The 12119-nt window shown below is 40.5% G+C and overlaps 1 protein-coding gene across 4 annotated transcripts in view; it reads right to left on the bottom strand.

Annotated features, from left to right (window-relative positions):
• Positions 1-1386: 1386 nt before the first annotated feature.
• Positions 1387-12119, bottom strand: part of svild (supervillin d) — a 45144-nt gene continuing 34411 nt past the window's right edge. For all 4 annotated transcript variants that reach the window (XM_067577262.1, XM_067577263.1, XM_067577264.1 and 1 more), the window contains 20 exons: positions 11593-11676; positions 11204-11290; positions 10603-10786; positions 10075-10247; positions 8738-8899; positions 8259-8395; positions 7960-8107; positions 7542-7687; positions 7195-7370; positions 6770-6905; positions 6342-6642; positions 5945-6099; positions 5702-5804; positions 5380-5587; positions 5153-5286; positions 4843-4998; positions 4072-4215; positions 3740-3852; positions 3222-3377; positions 1387-2855 (listed from right to left, as the gene is read on the bottom strand). In XM_067577262.1, coding sequence (XP_067433363.1) covers positions 2769-2855; positions 3222-3377; positions 3740-3852; positions 4072-4215; positions 4843-4998; positions 5153-5286; positions 5380-5587; positions 5702-5804; positions 5945-6099; positions 6342-6642; positions 6770-6905; positions 7195-7370; positions 7542-7687; positions 7960-8107; positions 8259-8395; positions 8738-8899; positions 10075-10247; positions 10603-10786; positions 11204-11290; positions 11593-11676 — 2990 coding nt within the window. In that variant the 3' untranslated portion in view covers positions 1387-2768. The remainder of the gene's footprint in view (positions 2856-3221; positions 3378-3739; positions 3853-4071; positions 4216-4842; positions 4999-5152; positions 5287-5379; positions 5588-5701; positions 5805-5944; positions 6100-6341; positions 6643-6769; positions 6906-7194; positions 7371-7541; positions 7688-7959; positions 8108-8258; positions 8396-8737; positions 8900-10074; positions 10248-10602; positions 10787-11203; positions 11291-11592; positions 11677-12119) is intronic.

Raw genomic sequence — 12119 nt, 5'->3', positions numbered from 1 at the left:
TTACAGTCTTTTTAGCATCAAATTCCCTCTTTGTGTTTCCCTGTTGAACTGCGGTGGAAGTATAGTAACAGAAAGAGGGACTTTGGCACCAAAAGGACTAATGTTGAAAGATATCTACTTGACTTGACTCATTTGGATGACTGAAGCTTCATATTAACTTCAAAAACTTTGAAGGAGGCTTGTGGATTTTGGCCCCCATCACTTACATTGTAAGTTCATTATGAAGGGATCTTCTAATGGCCAGTATGAACAGGAGGGATGATTACAGCAAGAACCTGTTCAGTGTTCATTTGGGCACCGGACTGTTTTCAGAAAGACCTGAAAAATATGCGAACCCGTCCTTTAACAGTTGACTAAACTAAAAAAAAATAGGTTATCTGAATATTATTCAAGAATAATTTTATTCCTAGCACTGTGGACGCTTTGAGAAAGCATTTATACCTTCATGTTGGCTGACTTGGACTCTTGACCTCCGTATTTCTATAAAACCCCTGGCTACAACCCTGAGCACAATAACGTAAAATAGAATGAGCCTGCTGATCATGATGTTCTTGAACGTTATCTCCCAACTGTACAGTATTTAATGAGCCAAATCTAACGACATCAATCTGTTCAGAAAGGGCAAACCGATACATCTTAATGAAATGGGCATTTGTGGCCTAAAGGGGTTCTAACATTATAGATTTAAAGCAACAAATCAAACAAAACTGCAGAAGCAGCAACACCAGTGGACATTCCTCACAGGGGACACTTTGACTTGTCAAATGCAGGTGTTCCTAATAGCATTAATAACTGCTGTATTTAATTTAGAAGGACCAGTTCCAGCTCTGGTATTGTGTCTGCTGCTGGCAGCCATTGTTAATGAGATTAGTTCCACCTGTGTTTCTCCTGCTGCGACAATGCCTGCCAAGAAAAAAGCCTATCAAGATGTTTTAAGAATAGTGGCTTGGGAAAAGCATGTTTTTACCATTGTAGTGTAAGTTCAGTGTTTCTGTGCACTTTTTGCTGAATTTCTACTGGCTTTGGTAACATTATGCTTGGATGTGACCAATAGACCCCAAAACAAAAAAAATGCCCCCTTTATATTAAATATCAGCACAGTGGAGAAAAAAAGTCACCAATAAATGAATGTGTAGCTATTCCAAAGAACCAGTTCTATCTGTACTGCAACTATTTCAGACACTCCAGGATGTTTTTGTAGGAAAAGCACAGGTGGTACGAATAACCTTAACAATGGCTCTGTACGTCTCAGTAAGCAATCGTTAATTTTTATTACCTACACCTGTGCTTTTCCTACTGCAACAAGTTAAAATGTCTTACTGTAGGTCCTGTTTGTGAGAGTAATGTTATGATGCTGGTGTTGTATAAAAGGAGATCAGAATCAAATATTTTAAAAAATATTTTATTTAAATGGGAATACTGAGCTGTATCTCATTCCCTACCACCAATGTTTATTTTTATGTGCCAAGAAATAAATGCTGGCCTGGTATCTGTCTGTCTGCACATATTGTATGATGCATATCTGACATATCACAAAAAGATTCATATTGCAACAAATTCATAAATTGATTGTTAAGCAAAAAAATGTTTGTGAACATCATGCAGAGATTTCACCAATTCAGACAGCACAGGCGATTATTAACAGTATATTTCAACATACCACTTTCCCCTGAAAAAAAAAAAAAAGCACAGATTTTGCAGTATACATTTGTGGTGTCAACAGTTTTAAAAAAAGCTGTTTATACTGCACAGTTTCTCTCTTCCACACCCACACACACATAATACTTTTAAAGTTGCACATTTACACATTCACAAAAACATTTATGACAAGACAAAAAGATTAGATTTGGTCCCAAACAACCAGATGATCAGAGGGTTGCCATCAGTGACAGTTATTCATGAAATCCAGGAAGTATTCGGTACCAAACTTGTAACTGAAAAAACATGAGGCGTCAGTTTCAATGTCTCATCCATGTAATGATTGCAAAGTAAATGGTTCATGTTTCAATTTTGACCAATTTCTGTTCTTCAGAAGGTCACAACTGGATGACAAAAATAATCAATCAGGATATTATTAATAAGGAAATCTTTGGGATTTTGGAGTTTACTTGCCACATGCACCACACGTTCTGTTACAATAAAAAGATGAAAACTGAATATGTTTGCTGCAGCAATTATAACAGCGGAAGACGTCTAGCACACAATCTTGGTCTGACACCATCAAACAACTGCAAATTATAGGGATTGTTCTCTGAACTTTGATTTGTTTTGCTTTTCATCTTTTCTTTGTCAACCTCAAAGTGAAGACATCTTTGCTGAACAACTGAATCTCATTACACAGAGCTGGCTTTTGCATGAAATGTAAAAATCGATGAATAACTCCCTCAGTTTTAAACCACACGCAGTTTTTATACAACACATTCTCACACAAAAATTGACAATGTTTGGAGTAAACATAAAAAAAACATTCATTTATAGTATATTACATATTTATAATGTGAGGGTAACTATTTTTTACCATATAAGGAAAACGTCTCGCCATCAAAAGATTGCACATAATAGTTGGCTAAAATAATTCAATGACACAGGGAAACTTTAAAAATGGCATTGTTATTAAAAATAGATCAACATTTGAACAGAATTGTACATTTGTTTTTAATCCTTTACAAAATGAGGACATTATTTTTTTTTTTTTCCTGGAATACAAAATTATGAAAAGCTGCTGAGAAGATAAAAAACAGGCAGATTTGCACACAAAAAGCTGTGTTTTAAAACAGGCCCTTGCTTTTCTTCCGATTCTTTTGCTTCCAGTTTGGCAGGGCTTTGAACTCCACCCGACTCATCTCGAAAAGTTTCTGCAAAACAGTAAAGCAAGAGGACAACAAATGTAACACAGAAGGTAACATGTGACAACAGTTTGTTCTCAGTGGGCCGAGTGCTGTCGTAACAAATAATGTTTTCACTCAAAGTGTTTGTGCGACTGTACCTTTTAGTATCTGTGGAATATTTTAAACCTGTGTACATGTATATCTGCGATTTCTTTCTTTCTTTCCTTTTGAATGTGTAACAGTTTTATGTGGATACTGTTTTAAAACGTTCATCTTGTTTCCTTCATTTGGTTTGCTTTTTTTTGTACACACTGTGCAAAATTAATTGCAAATAAACAATTTTAACTTTGATTTCGCACTAAAATCGGTCTTTTGGTCTTCTCTTTGCCCTACCTTGAAGTCCTCGTCAGAGAGGTAATCCTCCAGCCGTAGAGGGTCCACTCCCTCTGGCAGCGGCACAGTGGTGAGCTCTTCGATGGAGTACTGCAGCTTACTGAGCTTAGACAGCGCCTCCTTCACTAAGATCACTTTGTTCTTGGAGCTCTCAGCCTGCATACACATACAATACAGGAATAAGTAAACAAATGCAAAACTGAAATACTGTAGATATCATCCCTCTGTTTTTCTAAGCTAAAATTATACAATTTAACAGATTTAAATAGCTTTAAAATATGCAAATCAATAACGCCCATAGGACAGAATATACAGTACTGGGGTGATGGGGGGGCTGAGATTGTTATATCACTTTTACCAGGACAGATCCTGTTCAGTGAGATGATTTGGATTCTTTCTAGTGTCAACAACATGGAACGCTGCTGTCTCCTGTTTCTCAGCTGTGACAGCTCTCTCAACCCCAACACAGACTTTTCCCAGAGACGCCACAGTGGGGAAAAAAGAGAAACGTCTCCCACCTTTGAAGTGACGCTGGGGTCTTTCTTCCAGTATGGGAAGATGTTGGTAAAGGTGAGCGGCTCACAGCCTGCTAGGACCAGATAGGCCTGAGGGGGGCGCCGAGGGTTCTTTTCTGTTAATCAGAGAAGACATGAATTTAAAAAAAATGCATTTGAGTTCATTTCCAAATTCAGAAACAAGAGCAATAAATGTATTATTTGAAGACTATTTATTAAATGAACACATGTTTTTGTGAACTATAGACACTTTTAGAGGGATAGTAAAGGAAAGTAAACAAGGATTTTAATCCTAACAGACTATTTAAATACAGTGGCTGGCTGTGAGCTCTGACCTTTGCAGTACTGCAGCACAGTCTCCATGGCACACTTCCTCTCGCTGTCCCAGCGCATCTTTGCTGAGCCAGTACACTGCGTGTCTTCAGGCTGCCAGCCCTGCCACAGGTACACCTCCATACGGTTATCCAGCATAAACAGGGCTGGTGAAGTAATAGCATTAGAATCAGCCAAGATAGCAGAGCTCTCATATACAGTAGCATAGACAAAGAATCTTTCAATGCTATTACTTTTTTGGTTTTCATCAGTGCAAGGTTCAAACATGGAACAATGTGTTGCTGAATGTTTTTGTAATTTTTGCATCTTTGTGTGTCCTAGATGAGAAACATGCCAAGAAAAACTATTTTTTGCAAAATATCTCTTATTCAAATTCAGGATGACTCTAAATAACAGAACATCCGCTATGTTTTTCCATGACGATGCATCCCTAAAATGTCCTGATTATTTTGATGAATGCATGAATGCTGCACAAGAGGGCAAAGCTTCAAAATATGGGATAGGGGGATTTTTACAGTACAGTCCATGACATCTGACCTAACAAAGATAAGTCATTTTTGGTGAATAAACAGTCCAATTTCTGGTAAATAAATTCAGTCCTGTATGTTGACTCCAAGTAGCTCTTTATCTTTATTCTAGGATAACATATTAGAAATATTTTAACATCAATCTATTCCAGAAAGAGAGGAGAATGTTTAACTTCTCAGGCAACATCAGAAAGACTAAAACATAATTTGCTGAATTGCAACTCTGCTACGTGTGTGGTTCTGTACCTGGCTGTGGTGCGGAGTACAGGTTCTCCTGGAGGAAGGGCATCGCCATGACTCCCTCTATCACCCTGGCGGGATACAGCTGCTCCTCCCCTTCAAACACGCCGGAGCTGGCACTCAGCCGGAACAGCCGGGGTGTGTAGTTGTACTTCCCTGGATCTGGAGACAACACATACATCAGAAGCAGCTATTAATGATCTTTCTCTGTCTTTCTTGCTGATTATGTGTTTGTAGTTGTTAAGTAGAGGTAGGGAGGGAGAAATGCCTGAAGTTGCTGAGTGGTTTTAAGCAGCCTGTGGATGTTAGGACGTACCTTGCAGCATACAGTCGTAGGCCTTCTTGTCCTTTAGGCCCAGAGCCTCCGAGAACTCTGCAGGTTCAGCTCCTTCATCAATTTCCTCAACTTTCACATTGCTGGTGATGCTCAGACCTAACTCCGAGGGACACCTTGAAGGCAAACACATAGAATATTGTCAGTCTACCACACAAGACATATGACCATCTATTAGACATCCATTTATCCATCTGCACATGCCTTACCTCTGGGTTAGTTTGTCCACAGCCCTTTTGGCTACCTGTCTGGCACTGACATGTGCTTTACAGCCATGCCACAAGTAGAGACAGCCTGTCTGAGCATTAAGCAGCACCAGGCTGGCACGAGAGCGCAGGCTCGCACGCTGACAGTCCACCTCCACCAGCAAGGCCTCCACCTCTGCTTCACCACGTACGCAGAACAACCTCCAGCCCTCTGGGGAAGGGACACAGATGTGGTTAGAAGTGTTTATGTCAGAGTATCACCAGAATAATTCAGTGTGTCTGTTCTGACATAAAGAATTAAAGGCAGTATACTTTATTACTTTACCTTTGTTGTTGACATTGTCTTCCCGGCTGCCCTTGTGAATGATCAAACCTCCCTGGAAGAGCTGGAGGAAGCAGGGAGGTTCTTTCCCCTGACTCACCAACACCTGGATAAACGGATACAAGCAGATAAATAAAGACACACTAAAATCAAAACACTAGCTAATTATGAGTGCTACTCTGGAACAACACCTACATTATAAGCAACAATTTATTGACTGTGTTGTTGTGATGAACCGATACTGACCTGTGAGCCCCTGAAGCTGCCCAGCTCCACTGTCATTAAAGCCGAGGTTCCTTTCTCACTGATGCTGGAGTGATGGCCCTGCCAGAAAAAACAAGCAGTTCTCTCCCTTCCGGGAGCACCGGCACTTAGCTCCCCAGGTTTCTGTCGCTTCCCCACTGACAGGACAGAAGAGACTCACAGTGAAGTCAGTGGATGGAAAAGCTTTCACACCATGTCAACCACAGTTAATCTATATCTTTCCTCACTTTTTTTGGTGATAAAAAAATGTTTTTCAGCAGCTTTGAAATATTTTTTTACTGCCAATGTACTACAATATTTTCATTATATTAGAACCTTCCATTTCACAGGTTCACAGGTCTATTGTTTAGGCTTCAGCCGAGCCAAATATATGACTCACCGAGTGTGGTGATGGAGTACTTCCAGCGGATGATGTAGGCGTCACCCTCGTGTAATTGGCCCAGGCTCTCTTTAGGCAGTTCCTCCTCACCGTGCTCTTTGATGTGCCAGGCGTCTACAGCTACTGTGGCCAACTCTGCCTGCCTTCTGTCCTCTGTCCGCACCAGGCCATGGCCCCGCTCGACGTCCACCCCCTCCAGAACAGACTTCACTGGCTCTGGCTCGTTGTCCAGCAGGGCTTTGGCGTCGCATGGTTGCAGTTCCAACTCAAATGGGGAGCGTACACTGGAGTTGACTGGGCTCTGAGGTGACACAGAAAGCAACAGTATTTTCAGCTATTCAGATTTCCTGCTAATGATAAGTAATAATGCATACACTCAATGTCTTCCTACAACTGAGTAGAATATAGAAATTTCTATCATTGTCTACCTTGATTTCCTCGGCTAGGGCTTGTTCCTCCTTTTTCCTCTCGGCCCAGTCCAGGAACTTCTCTCTGAACAGGGATGTCTCATTGTGCTCTGACAGCCGGCCAAACAAAGCCCAGCTTGGACGGCCCTCCCCTTGCCTTGACAAACACACACACGCACACACACAATCATTTAAAAAGTCTCTTCTGTGCAGCTTCTTCTGGGAGCTGTAATGGCAATCTTAAACCACTAGGGGTTACAATAACACAACCAATACAAATTTTGCAGTTAATTTATGCCACTTTAAAAATCAGATAAAACTGCATTCATCAGGTGCACCCAAAGTAATATATATTCAAAAATATATTCAAAGTGCACTACAGCTTTCTTCTACAAATGTATACAAACTGCTATAAACGTGGGGGGAGATCAGCATGTCATACTCACTGAGGCACATCCTTGTTTGTGCAGGAGGCATCTAAAGGGTTGACTCTGCAGTTTGTGTAGTCATAGCTGCCACTGTAGAGCTGTTTGCCCAATTTGACGGCTACTTTTCTGTCGCCCAAGGGCACATCTTTCCCATGCCATACGTAAACTTCACTGCCAAAGTCAAACACTAAAACCTGGTGTGAGGTGGGGTTTTAGCAGAAAGAGAAAAACATACGTATGGAACAGTCTGTCTGAACACAACAATATTTATTACTTTCTATGCAACTAATGTAACTTTTACAAACCAGAAAAGGTTCAAATTTACAGATCTGTATAGGAGGTCATTAATCCAATAGCTCTGTTACCTCTTTAGAGTTCAGCAAGGAGACACTCGGAATGGATGCCCAGGCGTCTTCATGTGGCACCAGTTTTTCTCCCTCGAGTCTGTAGATTCCATTAGAGTCTACCACTCCACTCTCATACAGCTCATCCTCCTCTGGCTCCCCTGCCCCTATAACACACACACACACACACACAGAGCAGAAAGAGCAGGCTGAGCATATGTGCAAGGTGGCAGAAGGGGGGTTTGTGGTTAGACAGATAATCCTTCAAATGGTAAACGAGGCTTCAAGCCTACTAAGTCAAGTCAGAAAGCATCCATGAAGCTGACATGTTCTTGGTGAAAACAAGGAACACCTTCTCACTGATTAGAGTCATTAGAAGTTGAGAACAACTTGTGTATGGGTGATCCTTTCTCCTTACATAATAAATGTGTGTATGTACCTCTATACTGGGTCTTTCCTCCCAGAAGACTCCAGAACTCTTTGGCCCATCTGCTCTCAGTGTTGATGCCCTCCTCCAGCACCGTCACTTGAGGGGCCTTACAGCCAAGGTCCCTCTTGGCCTGAACGAACGATGCCATCTCTGATGCCTGGCCACACAAAGCACATGTCACGTTCATATACAGGTGGAAAGTTTATCATAATGTATGAGCACTTGTCAAAATGGTCAAATCTAACATTGGTTCTGAAGCCTTTCTTTCCAAATATGAAACCTTTTATTCTGGGTGTGAGGTTCACTACCTTAGCTTTCTCGATGACGTTGGCAAACTCGCCACTCCACATGAAGCAGTGCTTTGGCGTTATGAGAAGGAAGCAGTCGCCGCTGTTTAGGGATTGGGCTGTGGGCTCCATCAAGCGCACCTGGATGTGCCTCCGACCTACAGACAACACAAATATAGACACACACACACACACACACACACACACACACACACGCACACACACACACACACACACACACACACACACACACCTCTGGGGTTAGACACAATTTCTGAGGGTGAAGAAACAACCCTTCCAAAGAAAGCGCAGCATGTGCTTATTTGCAACCAGATTTCAGCAGTCAGTGATATGAATCTGTAATTTACAGTTTTAGTTTTAGTTTACCATTTGCTCTTCATTATAAACAGTAAACGGTGAGAGATTACTACATTGTTACTACACATGCATTCAACAAATATTTGTAGAAAAAACACAGTACATCTTCTGGCGTTTCTGACCTTTGATGCGAATAAGCATGAGTTTGTGGAAAGGCACTGCACTGTTGTTGGTCACAACATCGGTGGACTTCACACTGCGCAGGTTGACTTTGCGGAAGTTCTCCTTGCTGGCGAGGCCTGCCAAGGCCACATCGGCCAGGTTGTGTTTGGAGTGTTTTGCCACTGGGTGGTAGGACGAAAGGATGGTCAGTGACACAGTTCAATTTATACAGGGTAAATGTTGAACTCACTGATTATTACTGTTTCTTGACCAGATATGCCATCAACAAGTTAAGTCCACAACAAAGCTTTTGTGTAGATGATAATAGACAGGATGTGTTTTTTGATGTCTTCTTTCATGTGATCTCTTCTGTTCTCGCTTCCTCTGAGGTCAGACTAGTCTGTGACGAGTATATATACAGAGGAACTGAATATAGAAAATACAAAAGCAGCAACAAAAAACTGATATGTATGAATATCTGGTCGCTAAAACGCATGAGTTTTTTCAGAACAGCTTCAATCCACAGAGGGCTTCAACTCAAACTTTAGCTTTCATGCGGTGCGTTTATGGCACATGCACTCAAATAATCGATTTACGGTTGGCTGTAGTCATCTGATTTCTTAAATTTCATGCAAATGCAAAACCCGTTTTCCATAATCAGGGAAGGGGAAATGTGATTTCCGTGCTGGTCTTGGCTGGTCTAAGACTTCAGACATACATAATGTGTCAATGTATTTAAAATAATCTGAATCAAAATCTGACTCAAACCGAAACTGACACAGTAGCCACTTTAAGTCATAACAGTCAGGAAGCAGCATCTGGTATCACTAAAATACACTAAAATAAGTGGTTTCCTAAACAAGGTTGGGGTAAGGGAGAAAACTGATTACTGTAAATCTGCACGCACATGCAGCATCCATTCAATTACTACAGTGTATGTAAACATGTATAAACATGTCCAACTCTGAATCTGATGGAATATTAAAGTTGTTTTACATTTTGTATTATTTTGGGCATCTCTTACAAAGAAAAGCCAATAATATCATGATATTCCATATTGGAACAGTACTATATTTACTGAGTGTAATCTTATGCTTTTGTTTTTTTCCTTGATGTTTTTATGAGGGTTTCAGACACCAGTAGAGAAAACTACAATGTTCAGAAACCGCTGAGAGCGACTGGAACCCAGTAGGTTTATCAGACACAACACAATACATCTTGGTAGAGCTATACAGAAGATTTTGATTGTGGAACTTTTAGTGGTTCTTTAAAGCTGTTAAGCCATCTAAGACTCTTAAGTGTAGCTAGAGTAAGAATCTTAGCAGTGCTACAGAAGGTAAATTTTGAGTAATCCTACTCCTCTCCACTTGGATCCTCTTGGTCTCTACTGTGGCTACGTTAAGCCTCTGTTCGGTGTAGACCTGGCGGATATCGTTGCGGGCAGCCAGAGCCCGCAGAGGGTTCCTGGAGCCCTGATTCCTCCTGGCTGGTCGCACTGCACGCTTGTGCTCTGCTACAGATGAGGTGAGCCTGAACAAAAATACATATAAAACAGTGGTATTTATTCACTCAAGCAACAAGGGAACTGGGAAGTGGAGAAATCTTAGGAATTATAAAACATTAATGTCATATGATATAATGTGTGTTTATATGATATAATGTAAAATAATGTATAATGGTTATGTTATTTCTGCCATAATAATGTGTTCTTCAAGTCATTCCCATATTGGAAATATCTGACAAATACTTTTAAGGACATTATTGATGGCAAAGGATCCACAAACTGTACATTTCTATTATTGTTACTGTAATTAGATACAGAAAAAAATTCTTAAAAATAGTGATAAAAATGTCATTTATTCATGTAGGATTATTATGAACTAACTTTGGCGTATTGGCCTGGATCTGGCTGAGGTCCTCCTCAGTCACAACCACACTGGAGTCCAGCGGTGTCATGGGTGAGGCAGATTTGTAGAAGCTGCCAAATGTCTCATCATCATCCAGGGTCATTACTTCTTTCTCTGTCTCTGCAGTCACCTCGATGGTGGATGTTTTGCTTGTGCTCACACCTGACCGATCCACCAAGACAGGAAACAGGAAAGATTAAATCAACTTTTCTCTTGCAGTTGATGCTTTTTTTCCCCTGAATTGTGATTTTGGTGAACAGGACGAGGACATGGTCATAGCAAGTTGATTCAGACTTATTGATTCAGATACTATATATACACAAAGTTTTGAATATTCTATTTTAAAATCTTCATGTCTGTGTAGGTTAATCTATGAAATACTCCTCTGTGATGTTCTTATTCACTTCTGTACAATGTACACAATGGCTGGGTGGCAGTGAAATAGACATGAGAATGAAATTAAATGAATGTGGAATAACAAATCAGAATACATACATGCACATAAAGTAGGCTTTTAATAACTATGATTAATTACATACGATCTTATGTGGAAAACAACGACAAATAGGAGGATTGTACCTTTATTGTGAAGCTTGTCTAGGAAGGATTCAAGCTTGTCAAGCCGTTTGTCTCCTTCCACCTTGACATCAGTTCTACTGGAGATTTCTGTCCAAAAGAAACAAAGAGAAGTCTAGCTATGAGTGGTTACATGTTTGTAATTTTTGGTATCAATATTGGTTTAAAGTGTTTTCAAAGATTCAAATTAAATCTGATTGTCATTTTAAATTAGTCAGACATGTGGACACAAGAATGTAGGTCAAATATTAATATACTTTAAATACTCACTCATTATCTTAACTACACTCTACTAGGTTTATTGCAAGCAACCGAGGTATATGGTTAATCCATTTATTAATTAACTGAATGACTCACACACTGACTATAGGTTGAAGGGGAATGTCTACTACCTTCATGCGGCTTCACAGGTGTGGCATTTGACTTCTTGAGAGAGATAAGAGGTGACTCTTCCTTTCCTGTGTCTGTCACAAGACCTGGTGTAACACAACAGGAGAATTATTTTGAGGTCCCAGCTTCAGAGTTCACACAGTATTCAACAAACTATCCCATGTGTTTTGTGCAAACCACTAAAGGCTGATTGCCTGTGTATGGAAGATCAAATTTGAAGCAATGAAGCAGGGTTTCCACCAGTGCATTGCAAGTCGGCAGCCTGCAGGGCCTAAGTTGGCTCTCCACCAGGCCTACGCATCAGGGAATTTTTTTTTTTGTAAGATGTTCTTTTAAAGTAAAATTTGTTATACAAGTAGCGTAGCTCCTTTAAGGATTAGCTCAGTGTTTTGTGTGTGCTTAGTAAGTGTGCAGTCGACAGAGAGAGAGAGAGAGAGAGAGAGAGAGAGAGAGAGAGAGAGAGAGAGAGAGAGAGAGAGAGAGAGAGAGAGAGAGAGAGAGAGAGAGAGAGAGAGAGAGAGAGAGAGAG

Source organism: Thunnus thynnus, chromosome 20 (genome assembly GCF_963924715.1).
Source record: "Thunnus thynnus chromosome 20, fThuThy2.1, whole genome shotgun sequence".
Lineage (NCBI taxonomy): Eukaryota > Metazoa > Chordata > Actinopteri > Scombriformes > Scombridae > Thunnus > Thunnus thynnus.
Note: the sequence above shows the minus strand (reverse complement) of the source record. Positions and strands in the feature narration are given on the sequence as shown.